At 42.9% G+C, this 24223-nt stretch overlaps 1 protein-coding gene across 3 annotated transcripts in view; it reads left to right on the plus strand.

Moving 5' to 3' along the window:
• The window catches only part of ELAVL4 (ELAV like RNA binding protein 4), a 104781-nt gene that overhangs the window by 71148 nt on the left and 9410 nt on the right, over positions 1-24223 (plus strand). For all 3 annotated transcript variants that reach the window (XM_062193332.1, XM_062193333.1, XM_062193334.1), the window contains exon 3: positions 6581-6684. In XM_062193332.1, the coding sequence (XP_062049316.1) occupies positions 6581-6684 (104 nt within the window). The remainder of the gene's footprint in view (positions 1-6580; positions 6685-24223) is intronic.

A 24223-nucleotide genomic window follows, 5' to 3' on the forward strand; every position in this document is an offset into this window, starting at 1 on the left:
TTAACTGAGCATGTGAATTATCACCATGCAGGTGATCCTGAGGTGACAGGGGTTTTTATCATATGCTTGGAGAATAGGATTTCAGCCTGAGCTAGGGATTCTAACATCCACAAATTTCTTACTCAGAAATTTTCATCAACAGCAACTACCCATCTGGCTGACTCCTCAGGGGCTTTGCCAGTGAGGGGAGTAACTATTTTCTGAAGAATGATGATTTTTAAAGAAAGAGCAAGGTGTGCAGGTTGGCAATGCAGAAGGGCTGCGGCTCCTTCCAGCCAGCTTTTCTGCTGCTGTGATCGGCCCTGAGGATGTCAGCATCAAAATAATCCCCAGGATCCTCAAACCAAAGAAAAACCACTTCTATCCAGAGTCCTGGAGGAAAAGGGGGTTAAAATTAGCTACCCTCAGGACACTTTCTAAAGATTGATTGCAATAAAAATGCTTAACACAAACTCCTTAAGACAATTTACTTTTTCTTAGATGATTCAAAAACCCTCTGAGATATTTCAGGCCCTCAGAATAGTTAATAACATTTTTGGTTCAAATGGGTTTACTGTGATTATGGCAAAGAGTCTGGGACTTACAGCCAAAAGATCTAAACTAAGGGATCAGCAAACCAAGTTTGGCCCACTGCTACTGGTTTCTCTAGATAAAATTTTATTGGAACACAGCCATACTCATTTATTTGTTTGCATATTGTCTCTGGCTGCTGCACAATGGAAGAGTTATGGCAGAGACCATGAAACCCACCAAACCAAACCTATTTACTATCTTGTCCAATACATTAAAAAAATTTTTTGTTACAAATCCCTGATCAAGACTAAGGTCCAGCTCTATGACCTTGAGCAAATCACCATTTTCTGTGAGCTTCAATGTCCACATCTGCAAAATTATGATTACTTCTGTTCACACAGGGTTGTTGTGAAATTCAAATGCAATAGAGTAGATGGGAAAGCACTTTGTAAACTCAGGACTCTGTAGATTGGTGTAAGGGTGGTCTCTGTTGTTAGTGGATTTGTGCTAGAGGGGAGCTCACTGTTTGTTTTGTTTTCCATCCCTGGGATCAATGTGCTGTGTTCTATCTTTCTCACAAATGGGAAATGAATTCTCCAGGTACCCTCTCCTTACTCTTTAATCCCCCCAGTACACAACACATTCTGGTCATACCCTTCCAGAAATGAAGGATTGGCACAAACTGCTTCCATCCGTTCTATCACTTACCAAGTATTTAAGTATCTACTATGTGCAAGGTTGCAAACTTTCATAGATCAGCTCTTGTGAGAAAAAGGGTTTGGTTTCTAAGGGGGAAAGTTAGGTATAAAGATTATTATAGCAAAATAATTATGTTGCTGTTTCATACAAGGAGGACCACTCTGTATGTGTGTGTGCCCGTGCCTGTGCTTTATAAAAACAGAAATATTCAGATTCAGATTTTAAGAACAACTTGTTCAAACAAGTTTAACTTGTTTAATCCAAATACACTGAAGGACTTTAAAATGTAGCCATTTTGTGTAACAGTTTTCTCTTGGAAACTACATTCTGAATTATAAGTTTCTATGCTAAACTGCCAAGAATGCATTTCCCGCTCATGTGTGGAACAGAGGACCCTCACCCACAGCTGTAGCAGAGGCCTATTAGGAACTGACCAAGTGTGAGGGTTGTAGGTCACCAGGGCACCAAGGAGCCAGAGGTTCACGATAGTTTCTACATTTTGGTGATAGTCTTCTTCTTATAATATCTTGTTTTTCAATAAAAATAATTCAATAAATATATTTTCCATGGTTCAGTTTTTATTCAACTTGCCATCAAAATAAATCAGGAACAAAAATTAAATATATGTTAATTTTCTGTTCTGAAAATACTGTTGCCATACCTATTTGCTCAAATCTTGCTGCTTCTATTGAGGGGAAAGGTATAGCTATTTGAGGGAAAAAAGAATATTAAAAATATATTTTCTATTTTTAGAATGCAGTTATATACACATTTAGCCTTAGGCTCCAGTCTTGGTCCTTGGGGCCCTCCAAGCATGCTGTCTTGGTCTCCATGGTAAAAGTGTTGGTATTTTTTGCTTAATGTGTTTCCTCTATATTTTTCCTTGTACACTTAACTACAAATGTTTAAATACAGAACCACAGATTCAAAACCCATCACTATGGCCCAAATGCTTGGGCCCTGCACCCGCATGGGAGACCAGGAGGAAGCACCTGGCTCCTGGCTTTGGATCGGCACAGTGTGCCGGCCATAGTGGCCATTTGGGGGGTGAACCAACAGAAGGAAGACCTTTCTGTCTTTCTCTCTCACTGTCTAACTCTGCCTGTCAAAAAAACAAAACAACAACAACAACAAAAACCATCACTAATACATGGCTGCCAAAATTAAATTCTTCCTTGTTTTACTCACACTTACTACTAAAACAGTTTCTAAAATAAGCGAGGTTTAGGGCTGGCATTGTGGCACCATAGGATAGGCCACCATCTGAAATGCCAGAATCCCATATGGGCCCTGGCTCAAATCCTGGCTGCTCCACTTCCTATCCAGCTCCCTGCTACTGCACCTGAGAAAGCAGTAGAAGATGGCCCAAGTCCCTGCCACCTAATTGGAAGACCCAGATAGAGTTCCAGGGTCCTGGCTTTGGCCTGGCCCAGCCTCAGCCATTGCTGTCATTTGGGGAGTGAACCAGTGGATAGAAGATCTCTATCTCTCTCTCTCCCTGCCTCTCCTTCTCTCTCTCTCTCTGTAACTCTGCCTTCTATGTAAATAATAACTAAATCTTTCTTTTTTTAAAAAAAAAAAGAAATAATGATATTTTCTACCTAAGTATTTAATCCTCTCTGTAGCATTTTAAAAGGTTATGTTTAGATCCATAGACTATTTTATTAGACATAGCTGGATTCCTCCCATGATGGTGAGACCATGTGAAGAAAGACTGTTCATGAACTAGGCCAACCACAGGTAGTTTTATTGTACTGTGTTTATCTTGTATCTTTCAAATTACGGGCAAGTTTTTCTACTTCTGTCTTCTTGTTCAATGCAATGTCCTGCTTTAGAGTTTGCAGTTCATTGTTTTATAACAAGAAGAATCTCTCTTTTCCCCCCTTTTCTGTCTGAAATGATGTTCATCTGACTTTTAGTTTTCCCAAAAAGCACCCTCACTCTTGATGCTGAATGCAGTCTCTACCAGAGGTGGGGAACCTTTTCTCTGCCAAGAGCCATTTGGATATTTGCAACATCACTTGGGGACCATACAAAATTATCAGATTAAAAATTAGCCTGCTGGCCGGCGCTGCAGCTCACTAGGCTAGTCCTCCACCTGCAGTGCCGGCACCCCGGGTTCTAGTCCCAGTTGGGGCGCCAGATTCTGTCCCGGTTGCTCTCTTCCAGTCCAGCTCTCTGCTGTAGCCTGGGAAGGCAGTGGAGGATGGCCCAGGTGCTTGGGCCCTGCACCTGCATGGGAGACCAGGAAGAAGCACCTGGCTCCTGGCTTCGGATCAGTGCAGCATGCAGGCCATAGCAGCCATTTGGGGGTGAACCAATGGAAGGAAGACCTTTCTCTGTCTCTCTCTCTCTCACTGTCTAACTCTGCCTGTCAAAAAAAAAAAAAAAAAAAACAACTTAGCCTGCTATACATTTTTTGAATTTCAAATTCCTCCTGCAGTTTCCTTGACAGGGCCAGACCAAATGACTTCATGGGCCTTATGTGGCCAATGGAACAGACATTCCCTCCCCCTGCACCTAGAGCAGGTGATGATAACACAGTGGTGCTAAATGCAGTCAGCAGCTGAGGAGATGGTAGATGGATTGGGACTGGCACAGGCAGGTGTGGTTTTGGCACATCTTGCTGGGCAGGAGTCTTTCCTTCACTTGACCTCTAGAACCTTCCTAGGACCTGAAACCAAGTGTATTTCCCTTCCTCCAGAAGCAAAGATCTAGGACAGAGACAAAATATACAATGTAAAAATTACATCCATTATATTTATTTTAGATGGCCATCAATATGTTAATAATTTTAGAAAACAAGAACATATATTGGAAAGATGCAGCACTGATAAGCATGATAAATTCCTCAACATATAATGACTCAGGAACTTTTTTGGTGTAAGTTAAGTCCAGTTCTTGCAGTTAAAATGGTGTTTTATTTATTTTTTACCTTTATACAAATCAAATTGGGCTGGATCAATTGACCCTCTTTTTTTTAAAGACTTTGTTTATTTAAAAGGCAGAGTTACAGAGAGAAAGAAAGAGAGGCAGATCTCCCATCTGCTGGTTCACTCCTCAAATAACTGCAATGACCAGGGCTAGACTAGGCGGAAGCCAGGAGCTTCTTCCAGGTCTCCCTTGTGGGTGGCAGGGGCCCAGGAACCCAGGTTATCTTCCTCTGCCTTCTCAGATGCATTAGCAGGGAGCTGGATCTGAAGTGGGAAGCCGGGACTCAAACTGGTACACATACAAGAAGCCAGCACTGCAGGCGATAGTTTAATCTACTATGCCACAATGCTGGCCCCTCAACTGACCTTCTGACCAGTTTCCTAGAGCTCCTCCATAAGGTTTATCATTGACATAATTGCTTTAAAAATAGCCTTTAAAAACAGCTCCACTTGGTGCATGACTGTTGGTTAAAAATGATTATAATGATATTTTAGTAGAGCACTTTTAAGGTTTCTCATATATGCAAGGTAAACATGACTGAGAAATTTGCATGATGAAAATGGATTTAATTAGGCAAATTTAGTTAGGCTTGATGAGGTAGTGCCAAATTTAGGACAAATGATATTTTTAAATCAATGATATTAATCCCTTGTATTTTTGTATTTGCAAAATGAAGTTTCTCAGAACGTGTGGCAAGGTCTCATAAATCCCACAGCTCTCACACACATACCAGTCTCACCCACACACATTTGTATAGTGAAATGAAAAGAGAAGTCCCAGCAGGTTGAGTGTGCCTGGCATTCTCTCCTCCCTCTTCACTCTCTGGTTATTAGTGTGGCTGGTGAAGGGCGTATCTGGCAGAGTTTGCTCCTGTCTTTCCTATTCTAACCCAGTTTTACCAAAACACAAAGGAGTATCCTAATGGAAGGAGTTGTCATTGGAGATTTTCCTCTGGATGACAAATTCCATTGAATTTCTTCATGATTCTCTTCTCTTTGCTTCAATCCTGCAAAGGATAGGAAAGTCACCCATTTTCTGATCCAGAACCCAACTTGTTTTCCCAGGTTCCCTCCTACAACCAACACAAACACAGACATTTACCAGCAAAACAGAAGCTGTTGGAAAGATTTTTTTGGCTGCTGAAATGGGCTCCTGTCACCAGGACATGGCAGGCTTTTTTCTGTATTGTCTCCCAGCCCTGGCCCCAGTACTCCAAAGAGAGCTTTATGTAATCAGTCTTTCCTGACATGTGATGTCCTGTCATTTTCCTCCCCTTTGGCTCTGCTGCCACCCACAAATCAATAACATTGCCTGGGAAGTTCAAGCTGGGTTCTGCAGCCACCCCAAGCTCTGCATTTCTTAAAGGGTATGTCATAAAATGTAAAGTTTTCTAATGATATTTCTGGCTGATGACACATGGCAGAGCTGATGGACTATTTATAATCAGTGGTACGATCGCAAGCACATTATTTTTATTTCACTTAAGGGGGAGCCCTGTCACTTGCTACCTCTCTGCAGACAAGTTAATGCCATTTTCCACCTAAAGTAGCTAAATCCTCTTTGCAGAATGTATTCGCACTCTCTCTTTTGTATTGGGAGCTCCCCATTTTTTTTCCAGTAGAAGCCCTTCCCTTCTTTTTTCATTGTTCTTTTTCTGGGGGGTAGGGAGGATGATGAGGGTAAAGAATGATCTGTAGAAACTGCTTTAAATTCTGGCCATGTCTTCACCATAAACATCTCCATTTTCTGCTGCTCCCATGACATCCTTCTGAGTGTGGGTGTGGCTGGCAGGACTGAGGCAGTAGACACAGTGTCCAGTGCTTGCCCCAGTTTTACAGGAATGAGTAAAGTAGAGCTGTCTTTTGTTGAGCACCTACTATGTTCTAGGCAATGTGCTTCATACACATTGTATATACAGTATCTTACTAACTCTCTCAAACCTCTCTGAGGTAGGTGCTGCTGTTATCTCCAGAGAAGAGATGTGGGGCTGGGGGTGGGAGGTGGTCTGGGAAAGGGAGATTAAATGACTCCTCTCCAAGTCACACAGCAAATTGGGACATCCAGGACTCTAGTTCACATCTTTTCTAACAAACCACACCTGCTCTCCTTTTACTGCCGTGTCCTGCCTCTTTTTGATCATGTGGACAGTTGTATATACTCATATCTGGTGTGGATGTGCAGGGGCACTTACCTGTTCTTGGCTTGGGCAGCTCCTGTGAATTTAAAGATCAATCAGAGTGAGAGAAGAGGAATTGGAAACCTCTCAATCTGGGGGTAAATCTTAGTGTAAAAGGAACCATGTACCCCAGAGAAGGGTTTTGACTCACTGCAATGAGAAGTGTTGCCTCTATAAAAATACTGAGTGCTCTCTCTCTCTCTTTCTCTCTCTCTCCCTTTCTCTCTGTCTCTCCCTCTCTTTTTAATGTTTCCACAGGACAGAGTTTAGGGTATGGATTTGTTAACTATATTGATCCAAAGGATGCAGAGAAAGCCATCAACACTTTAAATGGACTCAGACTCCAGACCAAAACTATAAAGGTAAGAGGTGATGTGCCCCTCCTGATTAAGGAAGGCTGGTTAAATTTCATTCTGTTGACCTCATAAATCCAGGCTCTGCAGGAGCTGGAAGTAATGTTCTTTATTTATTCAAAGAAAACTTACTGTCCACTTTACTAAGTGGTAGACACAGGCAATTATAGAAGAGTGAGGTAAGGGCTGAGTTGAGGGAAGGGATGGTGAGCAGTAGGACCTCCAGTCCAGAAAGCAGGTGGGGTATCTTGGATTCACGACCCCACTGAGGGAGCCTGTGAGCCTGAGTCTGCAAAGATGGCCAGAATCAAGCCAAGGAGAGGCTGAGGCAAGAATGCTGTTCCAGGTAGAGGAAACATCACGTGCAAAGCTGTGAAAATATAAGAAAACATTGTGAGGAGCAGTAGATGAATAGCCTGGCCCATGTTTGATGATAGAAATATGAGGATGGGAGGTAAGTAGGGCCAAGATGGGAGGCATTGTATGCCAAGCTGAGCAGCTTGGTCTTACCTAAGGATTGCTAATAAAGAATGGAAATGAAAAAAAATTATATATATATATATAAAATAAGTACACTAGAGTATAGGGACAGGTACTGTAAAACGGATGAGAACATAGTAAAAGAACAATTGAAAAAGTAACTTTCCAGCAATAATCAGATAGGCAGATAATAGAAATTGTCTTAAGTGTTAAAACAAAAACAAACAAACAAACAAAAAAAAAAAAGTAACCCAGAGCCTCCAGAAGCAGTTTAGGCTTCATGGCTGAATTCTCCAGCTGTTGGTTCATACTTCACCTTTGGGGATCCTTCAGAAGGTGGTGCTATCTGCTTTGAGACCCCCTTGAGCAGCCAGTGGCAGTCCCTGAGTGGTGCCTGCCTCCCCTGCTTGGCCTTCCTTCCCTTTCTTCCCCTACCTCTAGGCAGTATCTTATTTAGGGGCCGCTGCTAACCCATTAATGGACCCCATCCTTCATAGCCTATTAAACCACAGGGAAGTGTCTCCTGGGTGCTCTTATTCTCATGACAGCAGGTCTGACACAAACTAGGACAAAAGAGAAATTCCTCCCAAAATGGAAATCTATAGATGGCACTAGCTCTCAAAGTCTGAAAACACAAAAACAGAACTAATAAAGTTACTTTTTCAACACCCAGGCTGACAGAGACTACTGGTATAAGATAATCTTAGCTGGCAGGTAAACAACATGAAATCTTTCTCTTTTTGGAATATATTATGTGATTATCTGTCTTTCCTTTTTTTAAGCAGCATTGCTTTTTGCAACAAAATTTAGCTTTTTTCTTTTTTTTTTTTTTTTTTTCTTTGACAAGGATCCAGACTTTATTGATAAATGCTTAATAACTGGATCACAATTTTTTTAAAAAGAGGGGAAAAAAGAAAACCTAAGTGTAGCATTTTTTTTAATATTTTTTTTTAACTTTTATTTAATGAATATAAATTTCCAGTGTACAGCTTATGGATTACAATGGCTTCCCCCCCCCAATAACTTCCCTCCCACCCGCAACCCTCCCCCCTCCCACTCCCTCTCCCCTTCCATTTGCATCAAGATTCATTTTCAATTCTCTTTATATACAGAAGATCAATTTAGTATAAAGATTTCAACAGTTTGCACCCACATAGAAACACAAAGTGAAACATACTGTTTGAGTACTAGTTATACCATTAAATCACAATGTACAGCACATTAAGGACAGAGATCCCACATGAGGAGCAAGTGCACAGTGGCTCCTGTTGTTGACCCAACAAATTGACACTCTAGTTTATGGCGCCAGTAACCATCCTAGGCTGTCGTCATGAGTTGCCAAGGCTATGGAAGCCTTCCAAGTTTGCCGACTCTGATCATATTTAGACAAGGTCATAAAAGACAGAGTGAGGATAGTAACCAATGATCCTAAGAGTGGCATTTACCAGGTTTGAACAATTATACAGCATTAAGTGGGGAAGAGGACCATCAGTACACACATGTTGGGAGTAGAGCCATTGGTGGTAGAGTAGAGGTTATGATTACAAAGGAATGAGGCCCAAGTGCACTAGACAGGGCCTAGAACAAAGGACAGAGTCATTATTAGAGGAGCTAAGAAAGGTGCTGTCTAAGCTACAATTAAGTTTTCTGATTGAGAGGCAAATAGAACCTGATAGAAGGGGCTTGATAATAATCTGGTGGGCTTTAGGCCTTGTAAATTCAGAGGCCCAGACCTATCTATCTCTTCACATGGGGTATATCCTAAGGGAGGTGTGAACCTCCTAGGGGAAGACACTCTGTTGACTTTCATTACTTGGCTGGCCTGGGAGGAGAGCTGGCCAGGTAAAGGCAGGTGGCATCTCTAACAAGAAATTTACAGTTCTGCCTGCAATGTTGCTGACCCTACTTGACCATCCCCTCAGCTGCAGTGGTCACTTTGGAAGTTGGGCTGAGTGAAGGGCTTTTCAGCTTAGAGCCAAATCTGTGTATCATATGTTTTAGACTTGTTGGTAGAAAGAAACTAAAAACATTTTAGATGGTTGTGCTTAAGTTTACTGGCTAAACAAACTACACCATGTTAGATATTTAAGAGGTGTTTTCAAATACATGATTCTTAAAATTTATAGAAGGCATTGGACCTTCTGGTAAATGTTTTCTTAAGTTGTTATCTAATGGTTGAAACGGTTTGCTAAGTATTCATGTGATATTGCTATTGTCAGCAAGCGATCTAGGACTTGCTCCCTCATTTCTCTATTCGAAGCCCAACTTGTTCTTTCATTTCTCTATTCTCTTCAAGGTAGGAAACTAATTCTATTATGAAGGAATCTGTAGGATGCACAATTTAATCTTTAGACCTTATAAAAGAGATGGCTAACATTTTTCTGCAATAGCATAGCCAAAATAAGAACTCAAATAATAATCTCATAGCTAGATTCACTTCGCCATCAGTGAAGTATACAGTAAGTAGAAAAAACCTCCCTTTCAGACCAAAGGGAAAGAAAGTTTTAAAGTGAGAATATAATTTTCCTCATGGGCATTGTCTACCTTAGAAAAACTACTACAGAACATGCCTGTGACTATAGACTTGTAGTTCAGGCCACCGAAGATTAGAGATGGGAAACGGGCACTCCCTTGACTTGCATCCTCTGGTCTGCTTTAACACAAACCAGGAGGAAAAGAAAGCTCGGCATCAGAAGCAATGGGTGGCAGGCCTATTAATGGCTGATCTGTACAGTGATCTGCCCTCAAGGAGACCCAACAGGCCAGTCCACTGCAGTGGCTTTCAATGTGGTAAGCCTGGGCTTCAGCAGAAGTCAGCTTGTGAAGAGCCCTGGCAGCTCTGCCAAGAGTTGGATCACTGGTAATGGACCTGCCCTGGAGTCGAAGGATGCCCAGGTCAGAGCCACAGATCTTAATTTAGCTTTTTTCTAAAAATGATTGCTTTACCTGATCTCATTCAGTCTGATACACAAAGACCCCAACTTGGGCTGGTTCAGGTTCTCGCCATCTAGGCTTATAATCAATTCCTATGATATCTGTAAGAGGAGAATAATCAAGAGTTATTTAATTATGGGTTAGTACTCTGAGAGGCAGAAGGATTAATTTCTTTCAAAGAAAAAACATACCTATCTCCATGCTTTAAACAAAGAAAGGGTGCTCATGTCACCTCTTTGTTGAGGCCACATCAGGTTGATAGCTGTATTTGTGGGTTTGATTGATTTTCTATGTTATCCAGTTCAGCTTTAGAATGTCAGGCATTTGTTCTTCCCTTAATAGACACCCTGACCTTGAGATGAGAAAGGAACTTTTAAAACTAGTTTTCTTGAACCTCAAACTCTTCTCCAAGGACTTTTGATCAAATTATCAGCCCCCCTCCCCCCCTTTTTTTTAAAGTATTCTGAAGGCCATTGGAGTTTCCCCAAAGACTGAGTGGATCTGACTTTTCTGGTCTCAGAATGCACCCATGGCCCATTGTGCCATTAGTTGCTTTATCTGAGTGGCTATCAGGACAAGAAACATTGATTGATTATTGTTTTCTGTGAAGGGCCAGTCTGCCTGCTTCCCTTACCTATATCCCTTTCTCTGCTGGCTCACTTGGCTCATCCTGTATCAAAAAGCTACCAACACATTTGCACCCAGTGGTAATGTGGGCTTCTGAGGCACTATAGGATTCAAAAATGCATGATGCCATGACTGAATCAATAATTTCCATCCTCTACTACAAATGAAAATTTAATGTGCAAACCCGGGGATTTCAGTCCTTTCATTAAAGCAGTTTATTTGCCATAGTAAAAATTAAGTTTGAGTGATAGGTTCCTTTATTAACTTTTCTTCCCTTTCCTAAAGGGACACAGTGTTTAAGGTAAAAATCATATTAAAAGGAAGGAAAATGCAAATCCTTTTTGTGTGCCATTAATAGTCTCATCATTTATTAATTTTTTAAAAATTGCTTTTTTGCCTTTCAGGCCACTGTGTACATCATCTGCTTCAGTTTGCTTTGATAAGTGATGTAAGATTTATCTTTTCATTCTGACTCCCATAAAGGAGTAGATAACTTCCCAATCTGGAAAAAATATCTTCTTTGGAAGTATGCATTACAGAGATACCCTCAGAACCATCTAGTACACAGTTCAGGAGCATTTCTGGAATGCTTCTTGCAAAACATGCTGCTTTAAATGTAATGCACAAAATAGGTGCAGGCAAACAAAGAGTTAGTTTCTAAACTGTGAAGATTAATGGTTACAGCAAGGTTCAGGGATGGTTCCAAGAGAGTTGCTGGAAATTGGAACATGTAATAATATGAAGAGGGCAGCTATGCTGCTGCTGTTACTAATGATAATGGTTGTTTAATTCAGATTGTTGTCAGATCTTCTAATTGTTGAATGGAAATTAAAGTCTAGATTTTTTTTTTGAATGTCAAATTTCCCAATTTTTAAAGACTGGAAATTAACTAAAAAATGTTATAACATTATAAAGTGGACCAAACAGAACTTAATAGTTAACCTTTGGACAGGCAGTTTGCAACCACTGAACTCAAATTTAAATATGCACACACTGTTTTGACAGTTGGCAGTGAATGACTCATTACAGGACTACTAGAAGGAGGTGCCCACAAAGGATGTTTTTCTGTCAACAAAAGCCATTTTCCCTTTGTTAAGAGATATGTAATGTGACTATTTATTGTGTGAATACAGAGGGCATGTGGAGGTTAAGGCCTCAGCGAGCATGCAAGCAAAGTATTGACTCAGCACCAAAGCAAAGATGCCATGGTTCATAATTATGCCCCGAATGAATAATGTGGATAGTGACTCCAAAGAAGTTATTCTTTGTATTATGACTCTTTGGCGAAAGAAGGTCTTGGACATTAGGCTCAGAGAGATGAAGACTTACCCAACTAGCCTGCATTTGGACTTGAGTTGGCATCCAAAGGACACGTTAAGGATTCTGCCAAAAGAGTTCTGTGAGCATGAGCTTAATAGGAAGTAACAAAAGTGACAATAGTAAAGCTACCATATATTGAATATGTATTCTGTGAGCAACACTATTGTAATCCTTCTACTACATGTCTGTTATCATTTAATCTTGGAAATATTCCTGTGGACAGGTGCTTTGCTTTCCATGAGTCAGCTCTAATTCTGAAAACAGCCCTGTAAGGAAGTGCTATTTTCTCCTTTATACAAATGAGGAAAAACTGAGGCCCAAAGGTTAAAAGACCCACCTAGGATAACACAGTTGGTGAGATCTGGAATAAGAAAAAAAATAGTTTTAAAAATACCTCTCTGGCAGTAGGTCGTAAGTGTTGAAATGTCACACTGCCTGTTTGCTCAGCAGCACGTGCATTCTGTGAGGATGTGTGGGTGTGTGTTTGGCTCTGCACAGACATGGGTTATACGCCGTGGCAGGGAAGGAGATATAAAAAGCAAACAAATAAATTGCATGGCTCCTTCAGGTTCTTTAGTAAACAGACTTGTGGTTCAGGGCTTCTACCATCAACCTGGGGGCAGACCTGACTCAGATCTTTATTCCTAGGCTCCTGCTTTTCAGGCACTATGCTAGGTCCTGGGATTTAGATGAAGCAGAGACGAGAGTGCCCTGAGGATTCTCTCCTCCATAAGTGTCAAGGAATGTGTGGAGCATGGGCTTACATCCTCTAGCCTGTCAGAGTAGTCTGGAGCCACACTTGGGAAACGGGGTCATTTCTGAGTGTTTCAGCCCTGAGCCCAGTGGAGATGATCTGCCCCATTTGGAGCTTCTAGAGTTCTGTTTGTCTATAGCTGTTTTTTTTTTCTTTTTTCCAGTTGCCTCCAGAAAGGATCAGTTTAAACTCTGGGAAGCACTGGGTGAAAGGGCTGTAGGTTCTAGAAAATGATTCCCTGTACTCCTTGACTCCACACCTGATGCCAGTCCCTGACCTGGCCCTCACCAGGGCTCTAAAAAAGCAGCATCTGAATTTACGCTATAATTTCGGCCTCATGCTAAGACACCCTCAATTGAACCCAGTTGTATTTGTGCTGCTGTTTGTCACATTATTTAGGAAAAAAGAAAATTAGATGGTTCTGTAATACCTTCAAAAGAGGAATACATTTACCATACATTTGAATTGATCCTTCAATTACTGAGAACCTTTGGTGAAAGGTGACCTGAATGGCATTTGAGTGTTTGGTATCAGTCCTAAACCTTTCAGCATGATGGGACACCTGTTTGGGTTTTCACCTGAATGTGAGGCGCAGAATTAGAGACGTGTTCACTGCTTGCTCTGCCTCTGGAAACTCCCCTGTCTCAGGGTGTTATGGGTGAAATGGTGGTGGAGAAAATGTTATTACCTCGGTTCTTTGTCTCACGTGGAAGAAGAATTTTCAAGCATACAAAGCAAAAAGAAAAGCAAGATTTAAAGGCTTAAAAGCAAGATTTATTAGAGTCAGAGACTTCCAGTCAGAGTGGCTGGAGGAGGGCTCCAAGAGAGGTAAAACGCTACAGGGCTTGTGGTACTGTGGTTTTTAAGCACAATTTTGGGAAAGAAAAAAAACTTGGCATTCGGTTTCAAGGCAGGGATAAAACCCATCAAAAGACCTGATTTGCGGTCTTTTATCTTGTCTGGCTTGCTAATAATAAAACAAAAGGAGCCATCAGAAAGGTGGGATACTTAATTTGGTTTTCAGAAAACGGAAGAAATCACCACCTCCTTGCGGTTCTCATGATAAGATTGGAAGCTTTCAAGGAGTGGGAAGGCAGGCACTTTTTACCTTGCTAAAGATTTTGCACCTTCAATTTCCACTGGGACCACCCTGCCTGCCTATTAAGCCATCTCACTCCTCACAGAGAGTGCCACAGATATGCAAGGACCGCCTCTACTCCAGTGGGATGGGGGCTAGCATGAGGTTGCAGAGGTTCCCAGTTAATGTTGTGTGGGAGATGGGGAGCTGTGCACAGTTTGAGCAGGAAAAGGATCAGATGAAAGTCTTAGGAAGGCTCATCTGTCTGTGGTGTGCTGCACGGAGTTGTTGACAAATGAAACCAGCAACTTGCAGGCTGTTGTGGTAGGTTTTTTGTCAGCCTTGGTTTTCATCAGCTCTACTAGGAGCTTTGTTACATATTTTAAGTGCAAGTCATGTTTATCTTTAAGTAATTTGAAATATACAGTCACGTCATGAAGGACAGTCATATCATGAAGGGACTTCAGCTGTTTCCAACCCAGTAGTGTTGTCATTTTTATAAATTTCCTTTTCTCTTTTGTTACATGTTTATGAATGATTTTGTGACTTATCTTTCTCTAATAATTATATCAGTTACCCAAATGATAAAAATATGATCTTACATAAAAACATTTCCAGAACACAGCTCTTGTGCAGATTGGAGGTATGAGCAATTCCAGGATGAGGTGTGGGGTGAATGGGCAAAAGAGATGCTTCTGCCACCCTGAGCAAACCCATCAAAGTTGGCGCTCAGTCAGGATGGGTGTGGAGATATAGGAAAGGAAATGTATCACAAGGCAGCAGCCCAGTTCCAGGAGGAGCAGGACTAGAGAGGGGAAAGGTGCCTGAGTGAAGGCTTTTCAGAAGCTTTCTTCTGACCTCTCTGTGTTGTGATGCTGCTTAACCACTTCTCCCTTTCTGCTTTATTCTTCTAACAGCACTAACGGTGCCTCCAGGGGATCTTTCCACACTTAAGCTTTGCAGTTCCAGTTTTCCCCTCCTGCTTCTTTCTCTTGCCAAGGCTCATCCAGAGCCTCAATTCCCTCCCTCCCTCTGTTCCTGCCTCCTTCCACCATCCACCTGCCTTGCTGAAGGCCTCCATTCTGCTGAGACATCTTTTCTTTTCACTCAGCATAAGCAATTATTTCTCATATCACTACTCTTAATGCTTCCTGGAGAGTTAGCAGATCATTTTTTGCTGACGGATATCACCCCACCCAGAAATGATAGGCTGCCTCCCTAAGTCTTATTAATAATAAAAAGACATTTTCTGTCTTCCACTGCTATGCCTATAGTCAACACCCATGCAGAAATGCCACCCTGCCAAGGTCAGCAGAAGCAGTTAGGTCACTAAATCCCCAAGGAACCAAGAGAGGGTATCTGGCAACACTGGCAGAAAATGGAGACACGTTTACCCCAGATGTACCAGGTGCCCTCTTTCTTGTGACAGATTGTAGGTTAACTTCTTTTGAATGAATAATCTCCCATACGGGAATAAGAATTGCAGAAATGGACATGCAGTTCCCATGTTCTCTAAGCAAGGTAAAGTGGATACAATTCCAGTATCTTAAAGGTCATTCACAGTGTCCTTCGTCTGAGTTACAAAAGAAAATTGGGCAGATACAGGTTGGGAGGGCACAGATTGTCTGCAGTGCATGGAATGGGTCTGGGGGCTTTAGCTGTCCACAAGTGTAAAAGAAGCCAACAGTGTGATGTGAGATGCTTTTATAAAAAAAACATTAGCACACCCTTGGCTTTGTTAGGAAAATTATGCACTCCAGATCACAGGAAACAGTGGTCTTCTCTTGTCCACTCTAGTCAGCCCATCCCTGGTATCTTGTGTCCCAGCCATGGCTCCACCTTTTAAGAAGATCTGATACTCTAAAGGTGATCCAAAACAAAGATGGTGAAGAGTCCTCTGTACCAAATATCGACCCCATGACAGATGCTTTTCCATTCTCTAGGAAAGCAAATTCTGCGGTTACCCTAAGGTATTAATACTATCCCACATTTCAGGAACCCAGAAGAAAACCTCTGAGTAGAATAGTTGCCTAGAGTGATAGTGATTCCTGATCATCAGAGAAATTCAATAGAGTCATTAGAGATTATGTAGAAGGAATTCCTGTCCCAGAGTCGAGACTTACTAAATGATCCTGAGGGTCCCTTCTAGCTCTGAGGTGCTGTAACTTTGTGTTGTTTCTGAGCCTAGAGCTGCTCTGTCCAGTGAAGTAGCCAGTGATCACATATGGCTGCTTGTGTTTGAATTTAAGTTAAGTAAAATTAAAGTTCCATGTCTTAGTAACACTAGGTGTGTTTGAAGTGCTCAATAGCCACATGTAGCTAATGGCTGCCATATTACACAGCATAGATATAGAACATTTTCCTGATCCCAGAAGGTTCGATTGGACAGTGCTGTCCTTGGACATCAGCAGCCTTGAGGATTAAAAAATCACTTCTCCAAGATGATCATGCAGCCTCAGGGCAGGAAGGATATTCCACCAAAGACCATAGAGCACCATATCTTCCCTTCCCTGGTTTTGTGCATTCAAAAGAGCTCTGAGTGAAGATGAAGAGTCAAGTCCCAGCTCTGTCAAAAACTAGGGATGACTTTGGGTGACTTAATTTACTTCTCTGGACTTATTTCCTCTGCAGAATCATTCCTTCCAGCTCATAACAGTCTAACTAATAAAATATTATAGAGTGATCTTTCCAGCTTGGTGAATTTCCAGGGAAAGTAGCAGTCTGTGCCAAAAACACGGTCTTATTTCACTGTCCGAGTTAGTGTGGCCTAGTGGAAATACCACAGAACTTGGAGTCATATTCAAGTTTGTCTCTTAGTTCAGCTATGTGACCTTGGGCAAGTACTTGATCTCACTGAGGCAAAGTTTCTGATCTGCAAAATCTAACTAATGATGTCTCACTTGTAGGTAATCATAGCTAATAGTGCTCAAGAACTGCTGCCCAGAAGGAAGATGATGGTGAATAGGGTTATTCCTAAGGTGAAAATTACACAAGGAGAGGGGAGGACTTTTTTCCATCTACATGTTTCAGAGATGCATGAGAGAGTAAAGAATGAGTCTGAGATTTGCTAAGTCATGGGCAGCGTATATGAAATGCTTTGTGAAGCAGAGGTGGGGAACATTCAGCCCACGGGCCAAATAAGGCCTATGGAATCATTTGGTCTGACCCTTCCAGTGCAACTACAGGTAGGACTTGAAATTCACTAAATCTATAGCAAACTAATTTTTAAGTTGATAATTTTGTATGGCCTGCGAATAATATTATAAATATCCAAATGACCCTTGGCAGAAAAAAGGTTCCCACTTCCGAACTGTGGAGCATTCAGGTGGCCACAATAATCTTAGTCTTTCAAAAAATAAGAATAAGGAATTGCAGTGTAGTGGAGATGAGTCTGGAGTCCTTAATCCAAGACCAGCTCCTACACTAACCAGGACATGAAACCTTAGCATATCTCTCCCTTCTGGCAGCCACCAGACAGACATCAAGAACCTCATACTGAGTAAACCCCTTTAATAATCAGATAGAATTTTCAAAAATGTATTTATTTGAGGGAGAGAGAGAACACTCCCATCTGCTAGTTTATTCCCCAAATACCATAATAGCTGGTGCTGGGCCAGGGCAAAGCCAGGAACACAATCCAGGTCTCCCATGTGAGTGGCAGGAACCCAACTACTTAAGCCATCACTGCTGTCTCCCAGGATGCATGTTATGAAGCTGGAATTGGGAACAGAGCCAGGACTATAACCCAGGCACTCTGATATGGAATGCAGGCATCTCAACCGGTGGCTTAACCAACCCAGCAAATGCTTGCCCCTTGGTATACTTTATAAAACAAGTTTCAAGGAAACAAGAATCTATCACACTTTTTTTTCTTTAGAGAAAATATTTATCTGGTCTTCTATATCCCAGATGTTCTTGGATATGCTTTAACTCCATGTTTCCTTCTAGCTTCTTCTCCACATCAGAGTCGCTCCTGGAAAAAGAGCTTAAAAATATTGCCTAGTGTATGTTTACATTTCTGTTCAATTCAGAGAGCATTTTTGAGCCCCTGACCTAATAAGGCTTTGTGACTAGGTATCACAAGGGGATCCACAGAGGTCGCCAGAATGCTCAGACTAATAGGGCAGGTGAGATGTTTGCACAGATGGCTGTGAGGGGAGGCAGGGTGTGATAGATGATGTCATTGAAATGTATATCTTCTGTGGAGTTCAAGCAGAGAGTAGTCTTTTGTGCCTGGTAGCATGGAGGAGGTGACATTCAGGCTGGGCCTTGAAGGATAGGTGGGAGTTCATTTTGCCATGATGATGCATAAATAGCAAGAACAAAGATATGTCAATTGAAGCCTTCAGGACATTTTCAGGAAACTGTGACCATGTTATTGCTGGAACTCCAGCACAGGAGTGTAAGGTTAGCAGGAGATGAGCGTTTGGACCAGATTCCACAGGGTTTTGAGTGCCCAGGTAATGGTGTTAAAGAATCACTGAAGGTTTTTGATCAGGGGAAAATGGCACACAATCAGAATTCTTTGGAAACATTACCATCGGGTTTTACCCTGATAAAAAGAAAAGCATGTGGCCGGCGCTGCGGCTCACTAGGCTAATCCTCCACCTTGCGGCGCCGGCACACCGGGTTCTAGTCCCGGTCGGGGCACCGATCCTGTCCCGGTTGCCCCTCTTCCAGGCCAGCTCTCTGCTGTGGCCAGGGAGTGCAGTGGAGGATGGCCCAAGTGCTTGGGCCCTGCACCCCATGGGAGACCAGGAGAAGCACCTGGCTCCTGCCATCAGATCAGCACGGTGCGCCGGCCGCAGCGCGCCGGCCGCGGCAGCCATTGGAGGGTGAACCAACGGCAAAAGGAAGACCTTTCTCTCTGTCTCTCTCTCTCTCTCACTGTCCACTCTGCCTGTCAAAAAAAAAAAAAAAAGAAAGAAAGAAAGAAAAGAAAAGCATGTATCAGATGGCAGGTAGGGGAAATAGAAAGAGTGGGACTACATAAGCAGGCACCTGTCCTGCCTCTGGGCAGGACAGCAGCCACAAGCACACAGATAAATGATGCTTACAATCAAAGTCATTTTTTCCAACAGCCAGCTGGTTTCTTTCTTCCCTTCTGCTTCTGGAGGTAGGATGGAGGTTCCTGGGAAGATTTGCTCCTAAGAAGGCCCTTGCAGCATGAGAGTCTGTTCTCTGCTGCCACTCTCCTGGTCTTCTTGGAGTGAATGTTCCCCAGGGACCTGTCTGCTCTGGTGAGTTTGTATTCACTCAGAGAATAGGGTGTTAAAACAGATCGGGGAAAATCTGCAGCCTGATCTTTTGAAATGGTTGGTTTATATGTGTGCCTTCTCTGTTAGACTAATTGTCCTACATGTCAGGGACTGTTGTATTCCTCTCCACACCCCTGGTGTCTAGCATAAGGCCTGATTACACAGCAGTTTTATCAAAGCTGCTGTTTGTTGTGCACTTACTGTGTGTGAGGCATTGTGCCTAAGAATCTTAACATGCGTGTGCTTATTTAACCCTCCAGTGGCTTTATCGGAGAGCTTCTAAACTATGTTGTTCAAGTAATACAGCTCATAAATTTAACAAACTTACCCCAGGTCACACAGCTAGTAAGGGATAAGGATTAACTGTTCCATCCAAGAGCAGGTGCTGCATTCCAGCTAAAATGAAGATACAGAAGAACTTCTTTGAAGTGACCTGTCTGAAAATTCAGTTAGCTAATACTATAACTAGCTCCTCTCTGTGAGACCCGCAGGATAAAGGGTGATGAGGACAGGGAGGATGTTCCTGGGTGTGGAGCTAGAATGGAAATAGGCAGATGGAAGCTACAGAGGAGAAAGATGTGAACTTAGTCAAAGAAAGAACCCGCTAGCACTCAGTGATAACAAATCATAGTGTAGGATACCTCAGGAGAAAGTGAGCTCTCTGCATTGCTTGGAAATGTGTGAGGTGGTTGTCAAGCTGTCCTGGATCCTTCCCTGAATTCTTGAGGCCACCTTCAGCACCACATCTGGGATAGTACTTTGTCCTGGGATCACCATGGTCACCCTGTGTCACCTTTATCTTCTCTTACCAAGAGGCATGGTTGTAGAAATTAACAGTTTTGTGAATAGAATGCCTAGATCATGAAAACATCCAGTGAAAGATAAAGGCCATGCCACTGTAATCAAAAGGGGCCTAACAAAAATACATCACTGTTTTCCACCCCCAAATTCTTAACCATCTGAGAGGTAAGAGAAATAAGAAAAGTGTATGGAATCTTCAGGTTGTCTTTATTATGGATTAAGGCCTGAGTGTGTTACATGGACAAAGTGGACTTCCTAACCCTGACTCCTACACTTCAACAGACTGACACACCCTGTCAAAGGTGCTGGGGACCTCACTCTACACCTTACTCCCACCTCCTGCGAACAGGGCCTGCCTCTATAGAACTTAGGACCTGGAATGGATGCCTAGTCTTTCTGTTCCTTTATCCATTCTTCCTGGGTAGGTGGAGTGACTGCTATGAATGGAGGCTTCAGTAAAGGAAATGGGCATGTGAGGCTCCTGTGCTGCCTGCTTCCTCCCTGGGAGGCCGATGCCTTTTCTGAATTACGGCAGATCAGACAAGGGACAAGGAGTTATTGCATGGTTCAGGAAACATTTTTCCCCAGGCTATGCTGTTCCTTCCACCCTGCCCAGCTTGAGCCTTGGCTACGAACAAAGGAGCCTGTGAATGCTGTGTTGGAAGAGGCAGCACTTGCCCTGTTCCTGCTGCCCTCTGTGATGAATAGCAATGCCTGCTTTACCCACCTTGGTGAGATCACTGAGAGCAGCACTGGGAACTCGCTTTGGAAGATGCAAAGTACTTTGTGGATGTGAAGCAGTGGGACTTGTGGGGATGTATTAGAGGAAACTCATGGCCATGAAGTGGTAAAAGATGATCCAGACTCCACAAGGGTACATAGGGTGACAGTGCTTCTACAAGCATTCATTGGTAGTGTTCCTGATGTTTGCCTGTTTGGTAAAATTGGAGAGTATGTCTTAGTGGGACTTAGATTTCCAAGCTGGGTCACAAAATTTATGACTCATCAAATAATATTATTTACTAAGTATCTACTAAGTTCTAGATATGTGGTAGACACATTAAATACAGTATCTCAATTCTTTACATTTACCCATCAAAGGAGAATTGCTCTCCTTTTTACCAGCAAAGAAATTGAGACTTACTAAGATTAAATTATTTACCCAAGACCACACAGCTAATGAGTACTAGAGCCCCACCCATAGTCAGGGCAAATAAGCATTTTGTTACAGTGTTACCCTTATAGATGTGGAGGGGAGGCACTGCAAACCACCAGGGATAAGGAGAGTTGAGGTGGTTGGAGGATTTATATGTCTCCTGTCAAGATCATCTGTAAAGTCAGACATTCACAATCAGGTGCCTCTGGGCCACCCTTACCCAGAGACAGAAGTGGTATCTTTACTCCCAGCTCTTACCCTATTCCAGAACAGGAACAATGTTGGCCTAGAAATGCCAATCTTGTCTTCAGAGATTCTGGATGAATGAAATGAGCAGAATCCTGATGGTCTGAGGCACCAAGGAACTGGCTTCAGTGTCAGGAGTCCCAGGCTCTAAGCCACTGGCTTGGGAACAAGGATAGGGGATGAACAGGCAAATAATACCTGACCCTTTGCAGAAGTTGAAAGTTGGCAATTGTTTAGAAATACTTGAGCCTGACACCTATAGTCATTCCTTAATAATTTAATAACTATATGTGGATACTTGAAAATTTTGAATACTGAGATGAGCATTTGGATATTGAATGTAAGAAGGTCCTTTTCCTGTCATTTCTGCCCACACCTTCCCTTATATGTTTCCCAGACCAAGGACCAAGAGAGCAATGACTTAAGATTCCAAATAGAGGAGAGAAACTAAGCAGAAATTAGACATAGCCAACAATGAGTGAAGTGCTGCTTACCTTTGGGCTTTGTTGCTCTTCTTTGGTTGGAGTCTGTTTCAGATCTTTTATAGAAATTCTTAATTTTTTAAAAGATTTGTCTATGTATTCAAAAGTCAGAAATACAGGGAGGACTGAGGGAAGGGAGAGAGAGACACCTGCTGATTCACTCTCCAAATGACTGATATGGCCAGGGCCAGACCAGGCTGAAGCCTGGAGCCTGGAACTCCATCCAGGTCTCCCACATGGATGACAGGGTACCAAGTACTCAGGTCATCTTCCACTGCTTTCCCAGGTGCATTAACAGGGAGCTGGAACCAAAGTGGACCATCCTGGGGCTCAAACTGGTCCTCATATGAAATGTTAGCATCGCAGGCAGCAGCTTAATCCACCATGCAAGAACACCAGTCCCTGCTGCAGTGATTCATGCTGACTGAAAATCTGCCTCTGTCAGAATCATCTTTGGGAGAATTAGTTTTGGTTGTGTCATTGACTTTCCAATACCAGCTCCTTTTCCCTAGCAGAGTCTGACCTTAGCTTGCTCCCGTCTTTATCCCATCTCTGGCTGTCCAGAATTAATGGGAATCAAGATCATTACTATCCACTGTGCATTTATTATTGGTGCCAGGCACTACACTAAGTCCTTGACTGTCAACACCTCATTTGTCCTTAGAAACGGAGGACTATTATCATGCCATCCTTCACTGACTCCCCCACCTTTGTCTTACAACTAGTCTCACTTCAACTCTGTTTTTTATAGCCCTTTTAATCCTTGATGTGTCTGTCCCTCTTCTGTGATTCAGTCACTCCCATACATGGCCCTGACAGAGCATACATCTGTAGCACTGTGGAATAAGTCTGCGTGCTTACCCATCCATTCCCCCATTCAACTCATATGTATATGTATGTGGACTGTCGTCCCCATTGGATTTGGAGGTCCTTCAGCACAAGAGACCATACATTTTCTTTTTTTTTTTAAGATTTATTTTATTTACTTGAAAGAGTGACAGAGAAAGATGGGGAGAGAGACAAAGGGAGAGAAAGGTACTCCATCCAAGTGTATCTGATTTGTTCACTCTTCAAATGGCCACAATGATCAGGGCTAGACCAGGCCCAAGCCAGGAGCCTGGAACTCCTTCTGCATCTCCCACATGGGGTCAGAGGCCTTCTGCTGCCTTACCAGGTGCAATAGCAGTGAACTGGATACTCATACTCACATATGGGATGCTGTTGTTGCAAGCGGAAGCCTAACCTGGTGTGCCACAACATGGGTCCCAAGACTGTGCCTTTTCTGGTGTCCCAAGAGACAGCACTGTAGATCTCGAGGAAATGTTTGCTGAGAGAAGGGGCTGTAAGTGATGTCTAGTCCTGCAACAATCTCCTTTCAGTCCTTTCAAACCCAGACATTAGAAAATAGGAAACCTCTCTCCTTCTCTCTCTCTTTTTTAAAAGTTATTTATTTATTTGAAAGGCAGAGTTACAAAGAAGCAGAGGCAAAGAGAAAGAGAGAGAGAGGCCGGCGCCACGGCTCACTAGGCTAATCCTCCACCTTGCGGCGCCGGCACACCGGGTTCTAGTCCCGGTCGGGGCACCGATCCTGTCCCGGTTGCCCCTCTTCCAGGCCAGCTCTCTGCTGTGGCCAGGGAGTGCAGTGGAGGATGGCCCAAGTGCTTGGGCCCTGCACCCCATGGGAGACCAGGAGAAGCACCTGGCTCCTGCCATAGGATCAGCGCGGTGCGCAGGCCGCAGCGCGCCTACCGCGGCGGCCATTGGAGGGTGAACCAACAGCAAAGGAAGACCTTTCTCTCTGTCTCTCTCTCACTGTCCACTCTGCCTGTCAAAAAAAAAAAAAGAGAAAGAGAGAGAGAAAGAGAGGTCTTCCATTCACTGGTTTACTCCCCAAATGGCTGCAATGGCTGAAACTGGGCCAATCCGAAGCCAGGAGCCAGGAGCTTCTTCCAGGTCTCCCACACAGGTGCAGGGGCCCAAGCACTTGGGGCATCTTCTACTATGTTCCCAGGCCATAGAAGAGAGCTGGATTGGAAGTGGAGCAGCCAGAACTGGAACCGGCACCCATTTGGGATGCCAGCACTGCAGGTGGTGACTTTACCCGCTATGCCACAGTACCAGCCCCTCCCCTTCTCTCTTAGTGGGAAAACAAAACTGTGATTCTGGGTGCTTGACTGTTAGTGTTAGTCATCCACATTAGTGGAGGAAGTTACAGTTAACCCCAGTGAGCCATTAATATCAGCATCATTTATCATGAGCTGTGGGTTCTTCTTTTTTTTTTTTTTTTTCAGTAGATGTTGAGCACCCAACAGGTGTTAGTCCTTGAGCTAGAGCTACAGAGATGAATAACACATACACACCACAAACTCAAGGAGATCAGGTTAAGTACTCAAAACAGGTTAAGTACTGCGG

The sequence above is a fragment of the Lepus europaeus genome, chromosome 5, assembly GCF_033115175.1.
Source record: "Lepus europaeus isolate LE1 chromosome 5, mLepTim1.pri, whole genome shotgun sequence".
NCBI classification, from domain to species: Eukaryota; Metazoa; Chordata; class Mammalia; order Lagomorpha; family Leporidae; genus Lepus; species Lepus europaeus.